This window comes from Amphiprion ocellaris, chromosome 14, assembly GCF_022539595.1.
Source record: "Amphiprion ocellaris isolate individual 3 ecotype Okinawa chromosome 14, ASM2253959v1, whole genome shotgun sequence".
Classification (NCBI taxonomy): domain Eukaryota; kingdom Metazoa; phylum Chordata; class Actinopteri; family Pomacentridae; genus Amphiprion; species Amphiprion ocellaris.
The window spans coordinates 8,747,005-8,773,380 of NC_072779.1; the positions used below are offsets into that span (position 1 = coordinate 8,747,005).

Sequence of the window (26,376 nt, forward strand, 5' to 3'; positions counted from 1 at the left end):
TCGAATGGATTCTGGCCAACCAAATGTTTCATTTACACTCAACCTGATTATTGATTCCGAAGCAAGAAAACACTGTTTGAAAAAGTCTGTCTGTGGAAAAGCGATTGCATGTTTGCCAAGTTCTGTTTGTGTGCATCTTTCCCTCCTGCATGCGGATTTTTCACAAACCTGGGCCAATGCTGAAAACTATTTTTGAAAATCATCCATAAAAAAAAGTGACAAATAGTTACTTTTTGTCGCATACAGCTCAAAACATTGATTTCTTTTCCACCTAGTATCAACGCAAATGCAGGAAAATCAGATTTTAGTCATAGTGGCTTGCTAATTTGTAAAATTCTGGTCACAGTTGGACACGATTATAAGTCAAATATTCAAAGTTAGAAAAAGCATCAGTCGTTTATTTTAATTCCTTTCTACAGGACTTCAATTAATATCATTCAATGCATTTAACACTGATGATAAGAGTATCTCCTTTTAAATGTTAGCTAGAAGAAAAAAACTGTGTTTGCTGCACACATCACATTCCAAGTGATGCAAAAAAATGCACCAAATGTAAATACAGGTCAGTTAGACTTGCATTACACCACATTAGCAAGTGCAAATCTGATGCATCTCCAGCTCACAAACTAAAATAAACTTTACAGTGGAGTGTTGGCCAGAAAGCTCCCATAAACACACAAACACACATGCACAGACAAGCAGCTTTTGGTCGTTTGCTGCAGTTTTAATGCACATAAAGATACCCAGACTCCACCAAATGAAATCTTAAGACGCTGCACTGTCCTATTATTTTGTCCCCTTTGGGTGACGTGACTCTTGGTCCCCCTTTCCTTGATTTTCTAGCTGATTACGCCGCATGCCATCCGGGTGCAGACGCCTCCCAGACACATCCCAGGGGTCGTAGAGGTCACTCTGTCCTACAAATCCAAACAGTTCTGCAAAGGCACACCAGGAAGGTTCATATACACAGGTAGGTCCACGCACATATTTTTGATTGAAGTTTTGCTGTTATTTTGTGCGGTCATTTTTCTTTCCTGGTCTTTAGAAGTGTGTGTTATATGAGAGTCTTTGCATGTGTGTGTGTGTGTGTGTGAGAGAGAGAGAGAGAGAGAGAGAGAGAGAGGGATTGTGTGTGCATGTGTGTGTGTGAATAGCATCTATAAGCTGCAGTTCACTCTCAGGCCAGACAGTGTTGAACTAATGACTGTAGATTAGTCAACATTAACGACCGACACTCGTTAGAATGCTGCCATAATCAGAGGCTCGTTAAAAGCAGCTACAATTAAACAGTCTGCTCTTTATGGCCCTCCATACTGAAACTATTAGTGAAATCATCCAGAACACCCAGTTTACCAACACACACACGCTAAACACGCACATGCAATGTTGAGTGTGCGATTCCTTGTTGACTGTGAATGAGCGTTTTCCTGCGAAGTTGAGCAGAGATGGAGAAGCAGAGGAAAGAAAAAGAAAGTGTGTGTGTGTGTGTGTGTGTGTGTGTGTGTGTGTGTGTGTGTGTGTGTGTGTGTGTGTGTGTGTGCTCATTTAGTTTGCACATACATGAGGAAATGGATGGAGGTGATGTGATGTCTGGTATTGATCCGCTCAACATGGCTCCATCACACCATAACGATGACGTCATTCATGGAGAGACAGGAAAAATAATGAGCTGCTGTAGAAACTATCAGAGAACGAGACCAAAGATAAAGAGGAGGATTTAAAGCTGATCAATGAAGATGAAAAAACTTCAGATTATTAAACTGTCTGTTTTACTTTCGGTGTTAAGTTCATGGGAGCTTGAACATCTCCTGATAAAAATGCAAAATGATAAGACAACTTGTGCTTGAAGTAGTCACTTCTTTTGAGTACGACTTTAACAGCTTCAATGTGATTTGAAACATGTATGAATTGAATTTAACATGAAGTCATTCTTGATTGGAGCAGCATGTAAACCCTCTGAACCCCATGTAGTGTTTTTTTTTTTTGCCCCTGTCACATTTTTACTCAGTGTGGGCTCATTTTTTATTGCGATATAAAGTCCTCCACCTCTATGGAAACAACACAACCATGTCTCAAAGTAGACAGAACTCAGATATGTCTTATGTGTATCATGGCCCAGGTATGTTGCCATAAATTATAAGACAGAAAAAAAAAATGGTGAATTTTTTGGATTATTTATTTTTGAAAAAAAAAAAGCTGTTACTAACACTGTAGAAAAATGGTGGCTCTGCAACTATATATATTTTACTGCTTACATTTTTGATTTGTTTCCATACTTGTCTCCACTAAAGCACAGCCTGCAGTTCAGCCGAGTTTAGGCAGAAAAGTTGCAAATTTTTATCACGTTACTGTTGATTGCAATTGAGTAAAACACGGCTTCAAAGTTGTGCTGAAGAGTGCAGAATGAAATGCTGAGACTGGTTAGAACAAACAGGTCATTTTTGATTTTTTTTTCCTTACTTGTCTCCTATTTCCACCACTTAAGGTAAAAAAGTTGCTTATTTTTATCATGTTACTGTTGATGGCAGTTGAGTAAAACGTGGCTTCAAAGTTGTGCTGAAGAGTGCAAAATTAAATGTTGAATCTGGTGAGAACAAACAGGTAATTTTTGACATTTTTTTAAAAAATTAGACATGTAGAATATGTTTTTGCAGTTTCTGGCTCTGATTAATGATTTTGATGATTTGCTGCTGGCAGGGTTTGGTGTTCAAAGAATTGATCAATGTTAAAACAAGCTCAATATGTAAGCTGTTTTGGGAAAACATGAATAAAATGTTGCCTGTAGTGATTAATATGATATGCTAACATGTATTGTAAGAGATCTGGATCGAGACAATCGTTCCATCTATGGGAACTCGTTCAACATTGTAAAATGCGGGGAAAAGGACTGCTGTGTTGCTTGCCAAGTGTTTTCTGGAAACTGCAGTTAACACAAGACTATACAAACCATTAGCACAAGGCTGAGATGTTTTTTTGGCTGTGTGAGTTGTGGTAAATGTTGTCTTTGAATGTTAGCTTCTTTGTACAGATGAAGGTATTCGGTTTGTTTGCCTGCTTCAATGTTCTTCAGTCAAAACATCTTTGGCTGGACCCCGAGGCTAGCCGGCTGGTAATTGGTCCGTCTGGCTTCTAACTGCTGCTCTTATTGGGCGGAGATGACCCCCCGTGACCTTGCGATTGGCTGATCGCTTCAACATGTGACCCAGGAAACGCGATCCGTTACTGCGGTTGCCTGACCCCGCCTCAAGGTTGACTTCTCTCTGGAAGTCACTGGTGAAAGGTCACGGCGGTGAGCGCTGATTGGCTGTTGCGGTTTTTCAGTGCCTTAGCTGTGGTTGCCTCTGGGTGTAAGGAGCGAGCAATTAAAGACGCGCACGGACGCGCACATGCAGCAACACACACGCGTGAACACGCATAAAGCCACACTTGCACAGGGTCATGTCTTACACAACTTACCACACACACTTTCAAACAGGGGCAGGAGTTGAAAGTAATTGTAAATCAGGGTGATATGAGGGAAAGATGGTGAGTAGTCTGGTAAACAGATGGTCTACCACATACGTACACCCACACGCACACACACACACACACACACACACACACACACACACACACACACACACACGCACACTCCATATACACAAGTACACATGGTGCCGTATGTCTGCTTCATCTGCCTGATGGGAAAAATTAACATTCTCGACATCACACACTCGTATAAACACACAATCATACAAAGTGACAATCAATAAATGCTCACACACACACACACACACACACACACACACACTGGCATTATAAACACAAACATGCACACACATATAAGGTTGATTTCAGTACAGCTGCATAAGAGAATCCACAGCTCAGGTGTGGAGAAGAAACTTTCAGCTGAAAATTCCTGACAATTTCAGATTTTTTTTTCTCTTTTCCGAGCAATTGAGCCTTTATTTTGCAGAGATTGAAATAAAAACGAAGACAGTGAAAACAGAAAGCGAGACACCCATAAAAAAGGAGACAGAGCGAAAGGTGGACTTTTAAAACTAGATTGTAAAGTATTGATCCTCTCATAAGTGGATCACACGTATACTGATACACACATGCAGATACACACATGTACATTCACACATATACAAACGCAGAAAGTCACAGAGAGAAAGAGATCTCATCTCATAAGGGGAAGAATGAAGCAATAATTCAGTGGTATTGAACTGCTGGCTGGCCAGAGAATCGATACCACCACACCTCCTCTTCTCTTCCTCCTCCTCGTCTTCTTCTTCTCCTTTTACATCAGCCCTCCCTGTCCTTTCACCCACTGAGCTTCACCCTGTTTTCCCTCCCTTCCCACTCCTCACCCAACCCTTTTTCCCCCCTCCTCTGTGCATTCTTTTGTTTAAACACCACCAAAAGATAACTAGAAAAACATCACCACTGTATAATGAATGCACATAAGAAATCGGAGACATATATCTCTCCTGATTTTTCACTCTTGCCACTTCCCCCACTCTTCGTTTTCTTCTGTCTCCCTCCTCTGCTCACATTTTATTGTGAAACAGGAGTGGATGGTCTGTCCTCATGAAACTTCAATGAGTATTGATCTGATGGCAGCTCTGGACTCTGAGAGGAAGGCTGGAGGAGGAGGAGTGATGGAAGAAAGGATGGATGGATGAAAGTAGCAGAAGGTGTAGTTAAGAAAGGGGAGGGAGATGAAGCAGAGAGGAGGAGGAGGAGGAGGGATTCACGCTGAGATGGCTGAGGGTGGCAGAATTTGTCGGCGTGAAACGGGTTCAAGCCTCCAAATCATCAAATCTGCTCAAGTGTTCTTGTTGGTTTGCAGCTGAGATAACATCTCGGCAACAGATCTGTGGCCTTTTTGCTAGAAGATAATAAAACATGTCTAATTGCAGCAGACGCTTCATCGACTTCTTGTTCTTCACACTTGGAAATCAGGCTTTCCCCATCAGAACCGGAGACTCGAGACCTCCACTGTGTTTCGGTGCTCGTGGGTGTCAGTGTTTCCTATGGTGGGTGCACCTCAGCCGATGCCTTTTAACGCTGACGTGTAATCAATCGGACGACTTCTGCTGCACTGATACTATTTCTGAGCAACCGCCGAAGAAATCGTTTGGGGAAACCTGACCTTTTGGCCTCGGCATGCACAAAGAGACAACATGCACGCAGACCTACACAAATCCATAAGAGCACATCAGTCGGCTTTTTATGAAACATATTGTTCTATTAATAAAGAGTCAGTTGGAGATACTTTAGGCCCGAGGCGCTGAAACCACTCTAAGTCATCCTGTTGTGTATATGTGTGCTTGTGTGTGTGCGTGTGTGTGTGTGTGTGTGTGTGTTATATTAGTGCTGGCATCGGTTAAACGTCTCCAGAGATGCACAGAGAGTGTGGATCTGACACTGGCAGTTAATTCTGACAGTTGATATCCCGCCGACTGTTAGGCAGCTGTTTTTGTAATTTTTTGTTTTTCTCAACCATGACTGATTTTAGTTTTTTCTCTCTTTTTTTTGTGTGTGTTTATTTGGATGGTTTTGCACATCGCTCTCTTCTTCTCCCACCTTCTTTCTGTCTCTTTTGTTTTTTTTTTCTGCTCTCTTCTCCCTGACCCACCACCTTCCAGACCACTCCATCATGTTCGCATAGTTATGAATCATAAAATCGTAATTTGTCCAGAATGTTTCCTTGGAGCACAGGGAAGTATTGTCCATGACAGTTCAACATCTGGTATTTTTACAGCTCACAATTTATGAAGTTATGTTGCTAACAAATTGAGTGCTTTAGGACATAACAGAAACCAGAAACTTGGGTGTGATGTGATAATAAAACAGACATATATCTAAAACACACACACACGCTAAAAGAAACTACAAAACAACACGAGGCGTTCAGCTGCAAGTAATTTATCAGCGCTGGATGTGGAAAGTACCAGATATCACTGCAGCTGCACACTTGGACACCGTGCACACACACACACCCTCTGCAGCCCACACCTACATCTACATCTAGCGAAGCCCCTCCACCTCTTCTCTTACTCCTTCCTGCATCTGCCTCACACACACACACACACACACACACACACACATGCAGAGTTCAACAATAGGATGAAGACACATGTTCAGGACACATAAAACACACATGCAGAGACACGCAAAATCCTGTAAATCGTCATTGGGACTGACAGAGCTTTCAGAGCTCGACTTGATTGACGTATTGATTGGATAAAGACTGTAGAGGAACATTAAAGTGAACACTAAGCGTTCTTTAAAACCCTTTAGATTATACCTGCGGTGTTATTATCATACAAATGCTTCTGACACCATTAGTTGCTCCACCGTGTCGATCCGTCTCTGCACATTTTCGTGTAGCGTTTAACCGTCTGCACTTCATCACAGTGCTGCTCATACCGACAGTCGAGCTTCAGTGTCAGAATGTGACATCGTTGAAAGGGTTATCTACCCTAAATTAGGTCTTCATTGACCTTAAACAGAATACAGTTTCTTTTTTCATTTATTTAGGTTTTGACATCAATCCCTAATATAATGAGGGCAACAAAAATGTGTCTGTGCAACTCAAAGTACTGAAAAATTAAATGTAATAACAGAGACTCTTTCCAGAAGCAAGCTGTCCCAGTTACTCAGGTTAACCCCTGCAGATGTTTCTGCTAAAGGATTCAGAGTCACTAACTTATCAATAATAAACTAAACATTGTTCATAACATTTTTTCAATGCTTTGAGAAGCAAACTAAAATGAAATTCCCTTCTTTGTGTCTGCTTCACAGATGTTTATGTAAAAACCTGAACAAATAAAACCAAAACTATCTGCAGCAGGGAAGAGAGAAAATATGTTTTTGTAACTTGGGTGAACTGAGCTTTTTGACAGTTGGCAACCAAAGTTGAGTGCATTTTTGCAGGCTGACAAACAGATTACCACCACTAGGTTCCATGAGTGAATATCTAGCAGATCATAGGGAACTACATTGATCAGCCACAACTTTAAAACCAGCTGCCTGATATAGTTTAGATCACCTTCATGCCACCAAACCAGCTCTGATCTGTCGGGACATGGGCACTGGATGTCTAGCAGAGTGCTGTGGCGACACCAGGACAATGGCAGTGGATCCTTTGGGTCCTGTTTGTTGCCAAGTGGAGTCTCTGTGGATTAGACACATCCTATTTATGGTCGATCAGGTTGGGATCTGGTGAGTTTGGAGACTGGGTGAACGATCTCTTCACCATGTTCCTCGAGCTGTTTCCAAGCAGTTTTTGTGGTGTGGTTTGGGGCAGTGTCCTGCTTTAGAAGTGTTGGTCTGCGATAATGTTTAAGTGGGTTATAAATGTCAAAGTAATGAATGCCAGGGATGAAAGTTTTAAAGCAGAATATTGTATCAAACCAAGATGATCCATGTTTTTCACTTCGCCTGTCAGTTGTTGTCAAATTCCAGCCCGTTTATGTCACAGTTCGTCACTGTGGTGATTTGTTTTCTGTTTCCTGATTTATTCTACTTTTTCTTTACATTTTGTTTAACTAAACTTGGCACTGCTTCCTAGTGGAAAATATAACAGAAACACATACACAAGTGTTTCTGGATGTTCGTTATGCAATCTGAAGAAGCACGTTTCCAGTTTACTGCTACACTTCTTCTTCATGGAGGAAAACTATAAATTCTTATATCTGAAATCGAGCACTTTGAGTGTTCAGCTTTAAGAGAATCACCACAGTTGTTGTTGAGAGCTGTGCTTTGCTCAGTTACAGTTTCCCAGCCGGATTCTGAACTCTCGGCCTTTCAGTCACAAGCTCGCCTCTGTAACCTCCAGGCTTCTGTCGGCTCCTAGAGCTCACGCTGAGCAGGTTCATTATTTTCCATCCCAGTTATAGAGGGGGGAAAAACTACTTGATACCAGCGTGGTGCTTGGGAACAAAATGTCACAAAATGGGATGTCATCCTGTCTGTTCACCAGTCCAATCCCCCCCTGCTGGCTGCCACAGATGTTGTGATTCTGCACCTCTTTATCATGTACGCTCACTCAGGATGAACACCAGCAGCAACAGCATTAAACGTGCAACATAGAACATTTTCACAACAAATTTGATCCAAATTAAGGATCGTTAAACTTTAAAACAAGACAGTTGACTGAGGTATTAATCAACTGAGACATGAAAGATTGGAATTTTGTGTGATTTTTGTTAAATGCGTTCAACATAAATCCTGCAGCAAATTTGCTGGTTTTCTGCAAGTCAGCTGTTTTTCCCTTTCAGTGGCCAGCCTCTTCTTGCACTACACTTTGCAATATATGGCACCAATGGGACTTTTTTGGAAATCAGCAAGGTTGCTTTAGACCATAAAAAAGGTTAAGGATGGAAAACTTAACAGAGAAGTATCTAAAAGCAGCAGATGTTGGAAATAGTGAAGGGCTGACGGAAAATCTTGTCATACATGTTTATCCTGGCAAAAGGAAAGGAGAAGCAAAGAAGATTTAACATCCTTTTTTGTTACAGGAAGGAAGTTAGATTGTGAAAAAAGTCTTCAGGTGGCTATAATCAATAATTTATATTTTAAAAATTGGCTGCTTGTTGTGATTAACCCATAGAGAATCGCCACCTGACTCTGCTGTTGCCTCTTTCTGTAAGTGCTCAGCAGCTTTACTGTTTTGGTTCAGCTTCACCTCTCTCATCTGTGTTGTTTAAAGATGCAGCAGGCAGCTGTTTACAGCCAAAGACCCCTGTACATATGTTAACCACCTGCTCAGCTCCAAACAGCAGAAAGACAAAGGTAGCAGCTAACTGCTTAACATTCAGCAGCTGAGGGAGGCTGATGACTTTTTTTTTCAGGTTTTGGTGGAGGCCAAGACAGAGCTACAAGGAGCATGAATATTGAACACAACTCAAAAGAAACAATAATGCTGCTTGGCATCAACATGAAATCTATGTAGAATCATATCTACAGGTTGTTTGTGCATCCTCAGAAAATGAGTTATTGCACAAGTAATGTGGGATAGATGTAATCAGGGGACTACTAGTTTTGGAAATTTTCCAGGTTCACCCACAAGTTCAATATGATGTCAGATTTGGACGTGGGCTGTTTCTTGTTTTTTCCAGGTAGTTTCCAGTTTCCTCATCCATCTTCTTTCTGTTCCTTTCTGTCTTCTGCAGCACTGAATGAACCAACCATCGACTATGGCTTCCAGAGGCTTCAGAAGGTCATCCCTCGGCACCCCGGTGACCCCGAGAGGCTGCCAAAGGTACCAAAATTCAACTTTTTACAAATTTATCCCATGTCTTTACCCTCTGATGCACAACATGGGTCAAAAGATACTCATATTCCACTGAATATGGGTCACTTTTCACCAATGTTGTGCACCAAAGGGTTAACTTTACAACAGATAAGCAAGGATTACCTCCCATTCAGGGACATTTCAAAAAGACAGATCCTGTCGCTCTACAAAGCTGTAATTTCTTAGTTGCATTGACCTACAATGAGTTGCTCTGCTATCAAAGCCTGCAGAGGCACACACACACATATAAAGTCACAAATTTTGCATTTATGTTTTATTTGTTTGTTTTGCCCGTGTTATTTTTAAATTTCCAAGCGGAATATGTGTTTTCAAATCTCCTGTGGGTTGTGCTTTTACCTCTCGGTGAACTCTGTGTGTGTGAGCTGCTTAACCCCCGTTTACAGGGTGAGCGTTTGAATCTCCTCCAGATCACAGAGTCATATTTGATTATTTGTTTATCAGCCACAGATCAAGCAGCGCGTTTAAAGGATGAGCAGATGTAAACAATTAGCACCAAACGATGAGCTTGGGCTTTGATACCGAACTCTGTCATCTTGATCCGTAACATGCGGGATGACTTTCTCCTCAAAGTGTGCGTTTGTGTTTTGTGAGCTCACCGCGCTGACCTGGTTCAAATTTTCACTTTTGCGTATCTGGGGAGGTGGAGGTCGTGGCCTCGTAAACAGCTGCTGTTGATTGGCTCTCCATTAACGCTGGAGCCAATCCAGGAGTGACTGTCTTTGCTGTGACATCATCGCGATGATGAGGCGATGCTGTGATGTCATCACGGCTCTGCCAACACTCTGCATCCTGCACATCTGTTAGCAATCACATGTAATCGCCGTGGGAACGTGTTCAATACATCACACACAGTAACTTCACACCTAAATGTGTGTGACGTCTGTAAATTCATCGCTTTCGCTTGTTTATTGTAAACTGTGTTGTACATTACGGTACATGTTGTTTTTTGGCATCAAACAGGAATGAGCTCATTGTCGACTGAAAACTGGAAAGAAACCTACAGTTAAATTTGGAGTCAGAGTGAACATAATGATGAGCCTAGAGTGTCTCATTTGCTGCTAATACAAAGATAAAAGCTGTATTTGGTTTCAAAAGAAGGGATCATTTTTAACGTGAACAAGAAGAAGTATTGCAGTGTTACACATATTAGGCTTTTGCTTTTGCTCTGCTCCAACTCAGTACAAGGTTATGATTAATGGTTGGGTAGAAAATGATTAATTTCTGTTGCAGAAAGCATGAGAATAACGTCCACATTGGACGATTCCATAGCTCATAGTGCCAATGCAGGAAGCAATGTCTCTTTTTAAAAACATACTCAAGGATTCAAAGCATTGTCATATGCAGCGATGAAATTAAAATCTTAGTTCACTGTGTCTCTACCTAGCGCAGTGATTAACCTATTTACAGAATACACTCATTCAGACACACTCTCACTGACTCTTATATACTGAAGTCATAAATAGGAATAAACAAGAACAGTGCAACAGTGTCTATGTACAGAGGTGGTGCTGTGGGTGGATGAACCCCCTGATGAGGCCCACTAGTGCTGTGTCATCCGCAAACTTCACAATGTGAATATTCTCATTTGTGGCAGCACAGTGGTAGGTGAATAGTGTGTACACCATGGGAGGAAATGCACCACCTCGAGGCATGTCAGTGATTATGACATTGTGATATTTTATATAGTAAATTTACATAAAAGCAAGGTGGTGGTGATGAAGCACACCAGACTTTTATGCAGGACGCTGGAGTTTGCACGTCATCATAGATCAGGAATTACACGTCTTTTTTAAAAACAATAATCCCACCTATACTTGAAGCCATTATCATGCTCTTTCTATAGCTGTAAGCTGCAGTTCATACTAGAGTTGCTATGCACAAATATTGACAGTTTTATGTCTCCAGAAATAATGAGCTTGAAGAACAGTTGGCTACTGCAGGGATATAACCTTCATTAAATTTCTCTCATTTGCTTCTTTCAGTTCAGTTTTGCTTTGAAGGGAGACGACTAAAGAGGACAAATTTTAGGACGCAGGTGGAGTTTTATTTAAGAGCCACAAATTCATCTTGTGAAAACACATTTATATAATTCCATGTCTTTTATCCTGAAAAGTCTGAGAGATGCACATTCATAGACAGATAAATAAACCTATAATAAACCTGGACAGTGTGATACTATGAAGAGTGCTTCTGCTGGTCACTCCACTGGAACATAAGAGTAATTTCTTACTTGCCGCAGGTGATTCCTGCAACAGGAAGAACAGAGTTTCTTTCTTCACTTTTAATATTATTGTAAATAAGAATGTGGCATCATTTATTATCTATGCCCCATTTGTTGTTGATGCGCACTCTGTAAATTGAATATGTATTTATTTTTCTTCAGTCTTAACACAAATACAGTATAAATTTTGGGAAACGCTGCAGGAGTTATAGAGTGGAGGAATGAAATCGTCAACCCTTCATTTTTGATTTAACTTTTAAAAGCTTTTCTCCGCTGCAGGCCTGTCCTGTTTCAACTTACAACAAATGCAATAAGTGCTGCAGAAAAATCAGTGAAGGAAATGAGGTTCGCAACCTGAAGCTGTGATACCGTACCTGATGTTAGTTCCACCTTCTGGTAAACTCTGAGTCAGAGCAGAGTCATCTTTTCCTGCCTTAACACTCACTCAGCATGATTTCTGAGCATGATATACACCTTATTAACTCAGGATATTTAATGTTTCTGCATTTTGTCTTTTTGTATTTCAGTTTAAATGTGAAGGAACCATAAATCATGAGCCTTATCTTCACATTTCTTGTTAGATCATTTGACCTGAGCAGGTCGGATGTGCATTATTTTCATTTTTTGTTTATACAGTGCATATGCATGCATCTAATATTGCTTTTGTTTGTTAGGTGTAACAAATGAGCACATGACTGGAGATAAATATGTCCATAAATGCCCCAGAAACATAATATTGATATCACTTCTGACCCCAATCCACTGTAAAGCACTTTGCACTATTAAAAGCAACATTTCCACTTAGTTTTTGAGCCTGTTATATTTGGTCATGCTTTTTTTTTGTTTTTTGTTCTTTTTTTTACTCCCATGGAGAACCGGTCGAGCTTATTCTAAGCAACATGATGTCACACAAAATATTTCCAGGCAAAGCTACAATGAGAACAGTCAAGCTGCTGCAGATGCAACCAGAGCAGTTGGAAGCATTGATCAGGTATCAGATTGAACCCACGGATGACACGACGATTAATCATGGCGTAACTTTTCCCTCATGATGAGATGCAGACTGAGTTCTTCTGGATCATGGGAACTGAGATATAAGATAACAAGTCCACACAAAGGGACATGTCACTGTTTTTTCAGCCATAGTGCACAAGATTGAAAAACCTTGAAAGCGGTTCAGATCGCATTTGAAATTGGAACCGGCAGCCAGTGAATGACAAAGGATCCAGGAGAAACAAGTCTGTAATCCCACTTTATCACCGCAATTCGTCTCAACTCATCTCTCACCGCCTCTGCGTCGGTGATCTCCAGTCCGCCCTGCATTCCTCTGAGCCTAACAGCACCGTGGAGCTAATTCACAAAAAGCAGCTCCTTCATTCTGACGACAGAAAGCTTTAAAACTAAAACTTTCTCTGAACACGTCAGCCAGAGTTGGACAGCTGTGCTTTCATCTGACGCTGGCTGTGTTGTACTGTGGATGTTCTCAGGTTAGAACAAGGTTCCTCTTACATGCTTGTGTCTGTTTCTCTGTGTGTGTGTGTTTGCATTGCCGGGTAATTCATCATTGTGTAGCGTTGTGGTCGATCAAACCTGCAGACTTTATTACCGCTGCCCACCAGCAGTCACCGTATGTTTGTGTGAGAAAGAGAAAGAGGCTGCACGTTTCTCATTTGTGTTATCTGGATGCGTGTAGGAGCAAAGTGAAAATATTCTTCTGTTTAAAGGGTTTTGAAGGGTGTAATGTGTGTGAGTGCTGAGAGAAGTGGGTGGTGGAATATGCTGGGGTGTTTAGTTTGGCGCCACACACACACACCGCTGCTCGTCTTGAGTATCGATCAGCCCATTTATTGAAGTTATAAGAGTTTGTTGCCAGCACTACAGAGGAGGCAGACAGACAGACGGGGCAGTGGAGTGTGTGAAAGGATTACCAGTGGACAGCCCATTCTATAATTGTTCAGTGAACATTCAGGGGATTTTGCCGGCTACACACACACACACACACACACACACACACACACACACACACGCCAGTATTCATCTGCCAGTTTGTGCCTCTGATCTCTTCAGCATCCACCCATATGTGCACATACAGTTACTGTACAGTGACACATAAGAACAGTGAAGCCTGAAGACACATTTTCACTTTCTCATTCAAAACTATTGTGAAATTGCATGAGATTTCTGTTCTTTACTTGTGGAAACTGAGGGACTTTTCCTCACTGTTCGCCATTTTTGTTTAAGATTAACCCACTTTTATTGAGAACTATCAAAACTTGGTGAAAGCACCGAAGAAGCTCCATCACATATAGACTTTTCTCCTGAGCTAAACGTTCAAAATGTGCAAATCTTGACTCTGGAATCAGCTTTAAACATTCATGAACTGAAAATGTTTCATAATCAGGAGCTAAATTTTGCTATAAAACAGTTTCTACACTGATCTACTGCTAATCATCTGTGTGGACGATCGGCCAAGAGAGCAGGAGGAAGAAATATCTCTTTGGATACACAAAGAAATGAATCAACCATCTTCACTGCTGAACGAAACTGCTGCAAGAAAAACTGCACTAAAACAACATAAGGATCCTCTCAGGTTTGAACTAGTTTTTATAAAACTGAGTGAATAAAAGGTGATATCATTGTTAATATTACATGATGCTTTTATCTGCACCCACTCTGAACCCAGAGGATGTCAGTATTTATCTAATCTGGGTTTAGAATGTGTGCATTTTAATCCACCTGTTGTGCAAAGTTTCAATTTGCGACATGAAAAAAAGTCTAATTGGAAATACAGTCTAAAAACAAATGTTTAGGCAAAAAAACTAATATAATGCAACATCATTTGCATCACTTATAACAACTTTAAATCAAGTTATATTCCTGTACGATTAATGGTATGCTAAAATTACTTAACAACAGGTAATATAAACACGTTGTTTTTAAGTTTTAATCATTTTAAATACTGGGGTCAATGTAGAGAAAAAAATTGCCAGCAAGCCAGTTTAATTAATGAACACAAAAAATATAGATTAACTTAACTGTTTGAATTACACACACTGTTAAGCATTATTACGTCACCACAACTAATCAAAACAAGGTCCCCCTAAGCTACCTTTAAGGGTGGCAGAAATTTTGAGTAAATGGCAGCAATATGAGTTACACAATGGAAAGAAATGACACAAATTATGAAGCACATGAAGTTTGTGGCTCACTTTTTGCAGAAAAATGTGATAAAACAGGAGAGAAGAACATCAGATTTATAGGAAACTGTAGCGTTCCTGTAATTAATACATGAAATTATCAAAATACTACATGTCCATCAAGTTTTCCACATGATTTTTTTAATCTTCAAAACTCTCTTTTTTGTGTTATTTTGTTCCATTTTCCTCCCCTGCACTGGTTTAATGCCACTGACCTGGAGAACTGGTGCAATTTAGTGCAAAACACACACTAACCTGCAATTTCTTTGGCCAGATTCTGTGTGAGTGACTGACCAGTCGACAGATTATACTGAATTCTGGGATATTTATGCATCGGTATGTTCTTATACCGAAGTGTAGTTTTGACTTGTAGTGTACAGTTGATGTGATTCTTCAACATAAACGAGTCTCTGTGTGTTTGAAGTTGGTCTTCAGGCCAGAAAGGTTGGTCAGTGTGTGTGTCACCCTCGTAAGAACGGTGACTTCCTCTGGTGACTCACTCAGCTGACATCGCAATGCAGCTCATTGTGATGACATCATGCATCACTGAGGTCATGTCATCAGCATCACCAATGTGAGTAATTCCTGTAGGAGAATGAAGACACATGCATGAAACTACTCCATGTATGTGTGTGTCACGCATTCATTCACACACATCACTTCACCACCAGCGATGAAATCTGAAACCGCACATCCTGACACCATCTCGAAGCGTTTTAGTCAGAGAAGATGTTCCCCAAAGGATGCGTGTGCGCGCCAACATGTCGATACGTATGTGTGTGATCGCAGTGAGCCTCCACGTAAAGCATGACATCATCTCAGCGCGAGGTGTGACCCTGCATGTACGGCATCCCTAATGGCACATTAGAAGCGGATCAAGCAGCTAATGTGGCAGCATTAGGGAGGAATAAGTCATGTGTGTGTCGCGGCGCACGCACGTTACACACACAATCTGACCCCACAGATACTCAGCTCAGCATTTCCTGGTCCTAATGCGTACAACATGTGTGTGTCCGTGTGTGTGTGTGTGTGTAATGTATGGTTATCACATTAGTGGTAGTCATAACTCAGAGAGTAAAAGCACCGAGACACCTCCTGTTATTCTTCTCTTTTCCAACAGATCTGCCTTTTCTTCCACTCACCTCCTGCTTTTCCGTCGGGCTATTTGTCTTCATATTTACCTGAAGCAGACAGAAATAGATTATGCTAAAGTTTTAAAAAGTCTTGAGCATGACTTATGTGAACTCAATCAAGGGTTTGAATGTTTTATTCAATTAGATGACCTTGTTGTGAATTAAAACTGTTTTTCAAGACTGACAAGATACAAAAATGAAATGACAGACAGGTACATGTCAGGTATATATTCCATAAATACTTGACAACAGATGAAATGTAGGCAGTTCACATGAATCAAGCAGAGATTAAAGCTTTACAATCTGGCTTTATCGCAGCAATTATAGTAAACAAAGAAAATAGGGTCTGTGATTCAAAACTGAAACATTTCAGAGACGGTTTTCCGTCACTCTTGTCATAATTTATCCTTATCAGCCGGAAACTTAGACAGCAGCTGATGGACAGAAACATGAAGGGGAAGGTTGATCCCAACACACCCCAGTAAGCACTCATTTGGTGATTTGCATGTCAAAAACATCTAAATTTGACAAAACCGTCCTGATTAAAAATCCACTCACTCACTAAATCATAACTTGAAGTTAGTTACAGAGCAAACTTCATTTAAAAGCAACGAGATACAAGTGAAAACAACGATCATATTTCCTTTACCAAGGTGAAAACTGAGGTGGTGAAGTGTCGTTTTTTGTCTGTTCGTCAGTAGGTTAACACAAAAACTACGCAGCTGAATTTTCTGAAACTTGGGAGGGAGGTGGAGCATTGGCACTGGAAGAACCTATTAAATTTGGTGCACATCCAGACCACTCTTCTTAAAATTGCAAAATAGACCATTGACTTTGGTGGAGGATACGCTCTCTAGTTTACTGTGTAACTGAGATGTCATAAAACACCTTCACTTTTCAACCATATCAATGTTTAACAGAGATGTAAACGTCTTTTGACATGCAAAGCTTCTCATTTGCAGTGTCATGCAACTCCATCTATATTTATATCCAAATTTGTGACTAAATCCATATTTAGTCCCAAATTTCACAAAAAACTCTCGAAAACAACTTTGGCATCATATCTAATAAACTCGGCTGATTGCTGTAGACTGTCCTACTGACACAAGTCGAGGCCCTCAGGACATCACAATTGGATTATTTTGAATTTTTAATCAGTTTGGAAACATAAATGAGGCCAATAAAACCAGCTGAAGCCCTTTCAATCTCATTCCCATCAACACAATGTAGATGGATGTTCATCTGTATTAACGAGGAGGTCAAGCTTCTTTCCCATTAATGGACAAACAGAGCAGTGATAAATTAGGTGATGGGAATATCTGTGTGTCTAAATATGAGAGGCAGAAACAGAAAAAGTATTCAAAGTGTATCGATTCCAGCAGTCAGAGGCTTTGAGTGATGTAGCAGCAGAAGCCTGCAGACCTGATAATGATGATGTTACCAGAGGATCATCTTTCCTTCCCGTTTATCAGCTACTGGCCTTACTGGAACCACTCAAACATTCAGGATCAGGTTTCTGTGTGGGTGTGTGAGTGGCTCGGCTCACCAGCCTAATAATGAGAGGTTAACAGAGAGCCAGGCTGGCCATAATAATGTGTAAAAGATTGAATTTAGCACCGTGGACAGGCACACTAAAACTGCTGACTGGCTCTGTGACCTCTCATATCCTCACACACACTGATGGAGAGGCAATATGTTCAAACTCACAGGAGAGCAGCGCGAGCAGCCAAAGCATAAGTGTGTGTGTGTGTGTGTGTGTGTGAGCGTGTCACACAGCGCAGGTTAATACTGTGAAGCACAGAGTAATTTTCTGTCTGTCGCCGGGCGGCTTCACGCTGTGGAAACGACAACACATTAACTGTTAAACAAGACACCTTAGACCCCGGGGTGGGCGCCGAGAGAAAGAGGGGAGAGGAAAACCGAGAGGGTGGGCGGGCGAGGACGAGAGGAGAAACAATAAGGGGACGTGGAGGAGGGTTTGGTGGGTGGGGAGGACAGGGAGGACAAATCCCAGCGTGGAGGCGAAACAGGGATGAAAAGGTGAAATGGACCAGGAGAGAAGAAGAGGAGGAGAAAGATGGAGGGAAAGACTGCGATGAACATCAAAAAAATACCAAACTGGGAAAAAAACTGATCTGAATACCTGAATAAAAATTTGCTAAATCCAAACATTCTTTCAATAAGTGCCCAGATAAGGACAAAAGTGCAGATTGAGGTAACAAAAAAGAAATTTTTAATCAAGAAATCTTATGGAGAAATGAACAGGGATGAACCAACACAGGGCGGGGCAAAATCAAGATAGGATTCAAAAGGTTTATTGTGATATGTACAGAAAACAATGAAATTCTCCTTGTAGAAGAAACTAAACAAGTCTAAATTTCTATGTTTTGATTTGAATAAAGTGACTATGGCAGTGGTAAAGTCATTATAGTAGTGATTATAAAGTGCATACTGCTTTGAGGTAAACAGTTATACATTATATGTGTGTGTAGAGTTCAGGGAGATAGTCCAGTTCTGTGTGAGTGTGAGACAGTCAATCACCTGTGGGTAATATGTGAAGAAACTAATCTAAAAAATACAACATAATCCATGAAAACACACAGACTGGCAGGCAGGGAAGCAAAGAGGGCATAAAAACTAAACGCACAAAGCAAAGACAGACGAGGAACATGAGGAGAAACAGGCAGGTGGACAGAAATGAATCAAACAGAACCAAAACTAGAAACATAAGCCCAAAAACCACAATCCGACATTCGCTCATTATCATTAATACTGTATTTTATATTATAAGCATAAAATATCACCTGTGTAAAAGTGAGACACCAACAGAGCAGCTCAGGATCAGAACCGCTCACTTTGGATCACTGAGGTCTGACTGGAACAGCAATGCAGAGCTGAAGAACCAACAGAGCACTTGAGATGGGCTTTGGAGTACATTTTAAATACCTGTCACTTTAAGATGTCATTAAGACGCACAGAGGCATAAAAGCACTCGACTTGACAGCAGATAATCTGCCTTTAAAAGGAGCGAAGAGCAATTTGTTTATCATGAGTAGATGGTGAAATGGATTCTGGCTGATGGTGTGTTGGAGGGAAGAGGGGCTGTATATGTGCTTTTTTAAAAATAACTTTTATGTGTGGTTGTTTTTTGCAAGTGGAATGGCTGGTCTGCCTTTAAATGTGTGTGCAGCGCTCAGTCTAGCTTATAGATGAATGTTAGGTTAATGTTTTTTTCATACTGTAGACCCTCAGAAAGAAGGCTACTATATATGATGAACTGTTTTAACTGCTGCTATCTTGAACTTTTGTCTCTCTTGATCTCAGGAGGTGATTCTGAAGAGAGCAGCTGACCTGGTGGAAGCCCTCTACGGTTTGCCTCATAACAACCAGGTAACTGTCCACACAGAAAAAAGCACCAAACAGCACTTTTGCTTTTGAGTTTATCCCTTAACTGTGTTCCTCTTCCGGTAGGAGATCATCCTGAAACGTGCAGCGGACATTGCAGAAGCTCTTTACAGCGTTCCTCGAGGACACACTCAGCTCTCCGGCTCGACCCACTCCGGCATGATGGGAGTCAACTCCTTCACAGGGCAGCTGTCCGTCAACGTCTCCGAACCCTCACAAGTCAATCAGGGTGAGACTTTAGCACGTTTATCCTCAAAGTGTGGATTAGTCATCATCAGATACACATCACATCACAATATAACCTTGTGTTCTACTTGAAAGGAAGAAATAATGATATCTTTGTGCATTGTTTAACTGTTTACTACACAGGTTGCTTAAAGACAGTGTTTTAACATAGAGGCTGGTGACAAATTAAAGGAAAAATATGGACCCTCCAACAACGAGGGTATCCAGTGGTTCTGATACACTGCGTGGGATGTGTTCATTAAAACACCAGATAAGGGAATATCTTTAGGAAAAATGGCATATGATTCCCTCAGTAGGTTCCCAGAGATTCTGAAAATCAGTGGCAAGGAGCACTGAAGCTGTTCTGGCAGCATGTAAAGGCCTAAAACATTATTATGACACTTTGTTGGTTTTTCCTTTAATTTGTCACTCATTTCTGTTTATAGGGACATTATACTAAGAACCATCATTACAGGAAACACATGTAATTTGCATTCTGTATTTTCTGATTGTAGCTATGTTTTGAGATATCTAGAAATAAACCAACAGGATTTGAGATGATAAATGTTAAAACAAAAAGTGAGACCTTGCAACAGAAACTGCACAAAGATGTGTTGCTGAGAAAAAAATGTTAAATTCTGTCACATTTTTCCTCAAGCAGCTTTTGTTCTGATGCCATTTTGTTAAATCTCTGACTAAGATTTGGAGCTATTCTGAAATTTCTGAACTTCAGCATAAAAGTCAATTTATTCTTACATCTATTAGACACCACATCATATGCCACCTCATGTTCAGTTGTATTTTTTAATCCGTGCAGATTCTCATATTTACGGATTTCATCTCTGCAACGAGGAAAAGTGGACTAATTTCAGGAAATGTTTCTGAGAAATTTCCAGTCTCACTGTGTGCAGAACTGCCAAACAAAAGGTCTGTGTTTGCGTCACTTTGCTTAAATCTCCTGCGCTTCCTCTTCTTCTTCTGCACTTGATTTCCTGCAGGTTTTGTGCGCAGCAGCAGTAGTGTGTCTCCTCATGGTTACGTCCCCAGCACCACGCCTCAGCAGACCAGTTACACCTCAGTCACCAGCACCATGAACGGCTACGCTAACAACACCGGCATGACCAACCTGGGCGGCTCGCCCACTTTCCTTAACGGCTCTGCAGCCAACTCGCCTTATGCTAGTAAGTGGATCTGAGCTCACTCGCTCAATGAACAAGCTGCTTCAAATGGGCTTGTACAGCTGTAATTACAGGTGCTCCACGCTGCCTGCATACATGCTGTACCTGCAGCTGTGCACATACAAAGACACACGCAGTCAAAATATCCGCAGACAGAAAGTGAAACTCTCAGATCTACTGTGTGGAGATTCCCCCATGGGGCTTTCTGTCGCAGTGTCTTCAAAAACAATCAACCACTCGCTGCTCGTAGCCACATTTTGTCCTCCGTCCGTCTCCTCCCTCCTTCCCTCGCTGCCTTTTATCTGACAGCCACACCTCTTCTCTGTCTGTTGGTTAATTGCATCCTATTTCCATTTAGCTAGAAAGGAAGACAGACTATGGAGGGAGGGAGGGAGGGAGGAAAGAGCAAAAACAGAGAGATGCAAGTTTTTTTTTTGTTGTTTGCTGAAGTTTGATGATGATGAAGGAAGATTAAGATGCGAACATTTGAGAATAATACACTGCTGGTGTCACTTCTCATAAAGTACATATTAATCTGTCTTTATAAAATACATTTCATAGCCAGGAATATTTGAATACATGAATGTTACACTCAAATGTGTCATTTAACAACATCTTTGTGTATCACTTCTTTATGTCTCAGATTTGTGGAAGATGTTCCTATTTAATCCACTAAACAATAAAATGTAGGTGTTTACTGAAGTAATCATATCTCTGTCCTACATTCTCATCCTTCTTTAATCGTCTCCTTTCATTTTTCTTGTTCCACATCTTTTCTTTGTCCTCATCCCTCTCCTCTTCTCTACATAAATCATCTCCCTCCCCTCCAGTTGTCCCCTCCAGTCCCACCATGGCCTCCTCCACCTCTCTTCCCTCCAACTGCTCCTCCTCCTCTGGTGTCTTCTCCTTCTCTCCGGCCAACATGGTGTCAGCGGCCGTTAAGCAGAAGTCGGCCTTCGCTCCGGTGGTCAGGCCCTCATCCTCCCCTCCACCCTCCTGCACCAGTGCCAACGGCAACGGGCTCCAAGGTAACTCACCGTGCCAGCGTATCAAATGATGCTTAGAGGGAGGATTTCCCCAGCAGGAAGCTTCCTGCTCCTCCAGTGGGTTTTTGCAAATATTTTCAGTCTGTGTTGTTTCACTTCTCTCAGTCCTCTTACAATACCTCATCAGATAGCAGATGAGTTGGGTTTTTAGATCCATCTTTGGTCCACAACAGAAGTATTTCATTGCCAATAAATTTTGTACAGACATCTTCTGACTTTTCCTTTAGTGCCACCATGAAGTCGCACATGCATGTTTATTAATGAAACATCACAAAAGTTACTCTGTGTAATTTGGTTCAGGAATTCATGCACCACATAGGATTAACTGTAATAACTTTTAGGATCCTTTAACATTTTATTTAGCGCCACCATCAGGTAGAATCTTTTAATTTAATACTTTGGATTATGACATGATACTAACAAATCTAACATGTCAGCATGCTAACCTCCAAAATAAACCTCTAAATCCCAAGCAGTTTATTTCTCATGTCACTTTTTTACTCAATGCGGACTAACTTTTCACTGCAATATAAAGTCCTGCACCTCCATGGAAACAGCACAACCATGACTAAAAGGAGAAAGAAGCAGTGCAGTGTAGTAAAATTATAATGCCATAAAAAAAATAAGAAATGAAAGTTAAATTTCTTTGGTTGCTTATTTTACAAAAAAGAAAGAAAAATCTACTTTCTGTAGATACTTACATTTTAAATGTGTTGTCATATTATTTTCCTATCTGTTCCTGGTGAGCACAGCCTGCAATTCAGTCTAGTTCAGACAAAACTTCCTGAATTTTTGTTATGTGAATGTTAGTCACAGATTTGTCACTAATAACTTCCTGGTTTCACTGAGGAGCTCAGAGTCTTGTTTTTTTTTTTTTTGAGTTGGTGAAATGTTTATCTGTACCAGTAAATTCCATCTGCTAAACATCAGCATGTGAAACTTCTCATTGTGAACAGGGTTGCAGACTTACAGTAGCATTTAGTTCACAATGAAAAGGTGCTGCTGTGCCTAATTGCAGCCTCACAGAGCACCTTTGCGTTATTGTAGATTTCCAGTGTTGTTTGTGTACAAAAGAAATGGAAACAAGATCTTGTAGTGAACATTTTGTTGTACTGTTATTGTTTCTGGGGTGAAATGAGCCTGTATCCTGCTAAACTGACTGACACAACTTCCCAATGAGTGAAATAGTAATAGCTAGTGTTGACATTGGATGCAGCTTATCAAAAAATGCACACTGTGTGATCCTACTCTCTTATAAATAATAAATTATCTACTAGGTAAAGGTTCCATCTATCCAAATATGCATCAGATTTTTAAAAGTGGATAAACTATGTAAGTGTACATTTACATACAGAAAACACCAAAATACATAAATTTACCAGCATGTTTCAAAAAAAGCCCACATTTGTGTATGAAAATGGATTTTTATTAGTGCTTTCTGTGACAAATCTATGATCATAATTTTACATTTTGACTATTAAAGCCAGTGTTTACTGTTGTAGAAGAAGACAGGACACTGAATTTGAAACTCATGTACTTTAGAAGCCCAATCATCCACCCCACCCACCCCCCCATGGGACTTTTTTTTTCACTAAATTATATATGAGCATCATGTGACATCCACATTTGCTTCTTAATGTAAACACAGGATGTTTACATTAAGAGGTTTGCAACCAACCAGTGACTGTAATGAGAAAAGGAAACGTAAACATGGGTCATTTTAAGACTTTTAAGGGGTCATTTTTCCTGGTGAGAAACAGTCTGAACAATTTTATCCAACGCTTCTTCTTTGGATTAATGATTTTTTTTCTCCTTCTCTCTCTTGACTTCTAACCTTTCCTTTTCTACTCCTCTGACTTGTCGCCCTTTTCTTACCATTTCTTCATTCCTGCCTCTCTCTACCAGATCAAACATTTGTGGACTCTAGCAAGTACTCAACAGCCAGCTCTCTACAAGGCCTGGCCTTCACCTGAAGTATGTTCCTCAACTGTTTCTTCTTTCAACTCTGTTAACTAATTGCATTGCAATTTATGATTAACCGACCAATTTAGGTGAATTAATAATTGTCATGTCATGTTTTCCTCTGTTTCTGAATGATTGTTCAAAAACTTCACTGCTTTTTCCCCATCAACTACCTTCTGTCTGACTTTCTTTGTCTGTTGATCTTTATTCTGTCTTAATTTCAACTTTTCATCGTCTTCCGACTTAAATTCGGTACAAATCAGGATCGTTTGGTTGCCTGGTAACTCCTCCCTGTCCTCCTATTGGCTGGGAAGAAAGACAGGAAGTTAGATATTTACAAAGACAAAAAAAGACATTTGGAACAGAGAGTTTATTTCTCAACATCACTGACTGTGCGTGTGTGTGTGTGCGTGCGTGCGTGCATGCGTGTGTGTGTGTGTGTGTGTGTGTGTGTGTGTGTGTGTGTGTGTGTGTGTGTGTGTGTGTGTGTGTGTGTGTGTGTGTGTGTGTGTGTGTGTGTGTGTGTGTGTGTGTCTAGTGAGCATGTGCGTGGGTGTGGGAACTCAAAGCGTAGCCTCAAAGCACAGCTGAAATAAACACACCCCACTAGAGCTACACACACACACACACACACTTTCCACTGTCACACACACTGGCTGATCACACACTGGCAGCTTACTAGGGAGCGATCAACAATGACAGCTGTTCGACTCTCTTGACAGTTTATACTGTCAGTATACCTGCCCTACGGTGTGTGTGTGTGTGCGTGTGTGTGTGTGTGTGTGTGTGTGTGTGTGTGTGTGTGTGCGTGTGCACTCGTAGTACTTGAGACAAAAAAAGGAAAAGAGAAAACTGAAGGCTCAGCTGAAACAATAAATTTTGTCTTGCTGGTCCTAAAAATTCTTTTCTGTTCAAAGAGTCAACTTAAAGTGAAATTTAAAGCCATTCATTTAACCATTTCTTTGCTTTGCTGTATGTGTGTGTATACTTACGTAACAAATTTCATGGGGACATGCTCTGTTTTCAAAGTCCCATTATGAGGACCACTAAGAACAATGTGTTAGGTCATGGCCAGGGCTCTGAGGCTGCACTGAATATGTAGATGTGTGTACCATGAGCATAGCAGCTGCTGCAACAATATGTTTTCACTGTGATTAATTAAACTGACTACACCAAACAAGAGAGCAGTTGGAAGACCAATTCGTGTATTTTACAAGTCTGAAAGCATCCACAACAGTTCATGTGATGCAAGATTTGTCCTACACCCAAGTCTGCAGGCGTCTGTGGACATCCATGTGCAGCTCAGAATTTGTCGCTGCACATTCAGCCCTTGTTTTGAGCATTCATTGGTTAAAACAAGTTCTTGTTATGGGGAGAGGATGTGCAAGGAGATTTTTCTGAATGCACATCTTTATAATTCATCATTAGAAGACTTGTAATTGAAGTAGTTCCTCCAGGACTTTGGAGGTGCTTTTGTTTGTTCATGCTTTCCACTTACAGTGCCCAAAAGAAGTTCTCCAGAAATCCTGCTATGTTTGCCTACTTTGCTTGGCACCCCTCAGGAATTACCGTATTTGCATAGCGCTACCTGTAACTAGCTGCTATATCCTGGAAAAAGTCCAACATCGCAGCCTTTCTGAAACGTCTATGATAGCCCAGTGTGCTTTCTGTATTCAGTGAGTGCCTACTGTAGTCTGAATAGAATCATGTCCGCATCCAACGGCTTCAGAGTCCATGCAGGAACCATGAATTGGCCTTTTCACATTCACAAGATCCTGCACAGTGGCTTGGTGGTTAGCACTTTCACCTTGCAGATAGAAGATCCCCCGGCCTTCCTGGGATCTTTCTGGGAGTTTGTATGTTCTCCCTATTCATGCATGGGTTTTCTCCTGGTGCTCAAGCTTCCTCCAACAGTCCAAAAACATGCTCAGATTAATTGGTGATTCTAAATTGTCCGTAGGTGTGAATGCAAGTTTGATTGTTTGTCTCTCTGTGTAGCCTTGTGATAGACTGGTGACCTGTCCAGGGTGTCCCCTGCCTTCACCCTAAGTCAGCTGGGATAGACTCCAGCTCCTCGCGACCTTAATGAGTATTGAGCGGTATAGATAATGGATGGATGGACATTCACAAGAGTCTACTAGGGTCAACATGACATAAGTTCTGACCCCTCTTTGGTCATCCGTTTGCAACTGAAAATCTATGTCCAAATGGATGCCATTCTACAAGAGCTATAGCATGTTAGCATACGTGGAATACGTAGATACTGATCTACTGCACGTTATTGGAACAGAGTCCTCTCAGCAGACTAGAAAGTAATATAATAACAGCTATACATCTGTGGTCAGTTGTCAGTATGTGTGCTCATCCACAAGGGATCATAAAGTTTGTGCATTGTTTAAAATTAAACTCTGATAAACACAAAAAGGTAACTTTCTGTCAAACAGGGCTCCACTTTGAGGTCTTGATTATCCCCTTGACACCTGTTGTCTCGAATTCGAAACAAACCACTTTCATTCAGACTGCAGCTGAGATAGTGTATCCATTCCCCCCATGCTGGTTTGTTCATATTCAGTACGTACCTGGGAACCTTTTGCAAGTACTGTTTCTCGTAGGACCGGTCGGAGTGGGACCTAATTATTATATATCTGTTATTATATGTATATCTATGTGTCTATGTTCTATGTGTAATAGATAAATTAACA

General features: G+C 40.9%; 1 protein-coding gene across 9 annotated transcripts in view; it reads left to right on the forward strand.

Moving 5' to 3' along the window:
• The window catches only part of LOC111567423 (transcription factor COE1-A-like), a 147,507-nt gene that overhangs the window by 69,319 nt on the left and 51,812 nt on the right, over positions 1-26,376 (forward strand). For 7 of the 9 annotated variants that reach the window (XR_008604025.1, XR_008604019.1, XR_008604020.1 and 4 more), the window contains exons 10-16: positions 844-970; positions 9,165-9,253; positions 19,183-19,248; positions 19,330-19,492; positions 20,487-20,669; positions 21,497-21,694; positions 23,618-23,686. Coding sequence is in view for 2 of the 9 variants with exons in the window: in XM_035947374.2 (XP_035803267.2) it covers positions 844-970; positions 9,165-9,253; positions 19,183-19,248; positions 19,330-19,492; positions 20,487-20,669; positions 21,497-21,694; positions 23,618-23,685 (894 nt within the window). In the remaining 7 variants the exon portion in view is untranslated. The remainder of the gene's footprint in view (positions 1-843; positions 971-9,164; positions 9,254-19,182; positions 19,249-19,329; positions 19,493-20,486; positions 20,670-21,496; positions 21,695-23,617; positions 23,687-26,376) is intronic. The other 2 variants (XR_008604026.1, XM_035947375.2) reach the window with 1 other exon arrangement.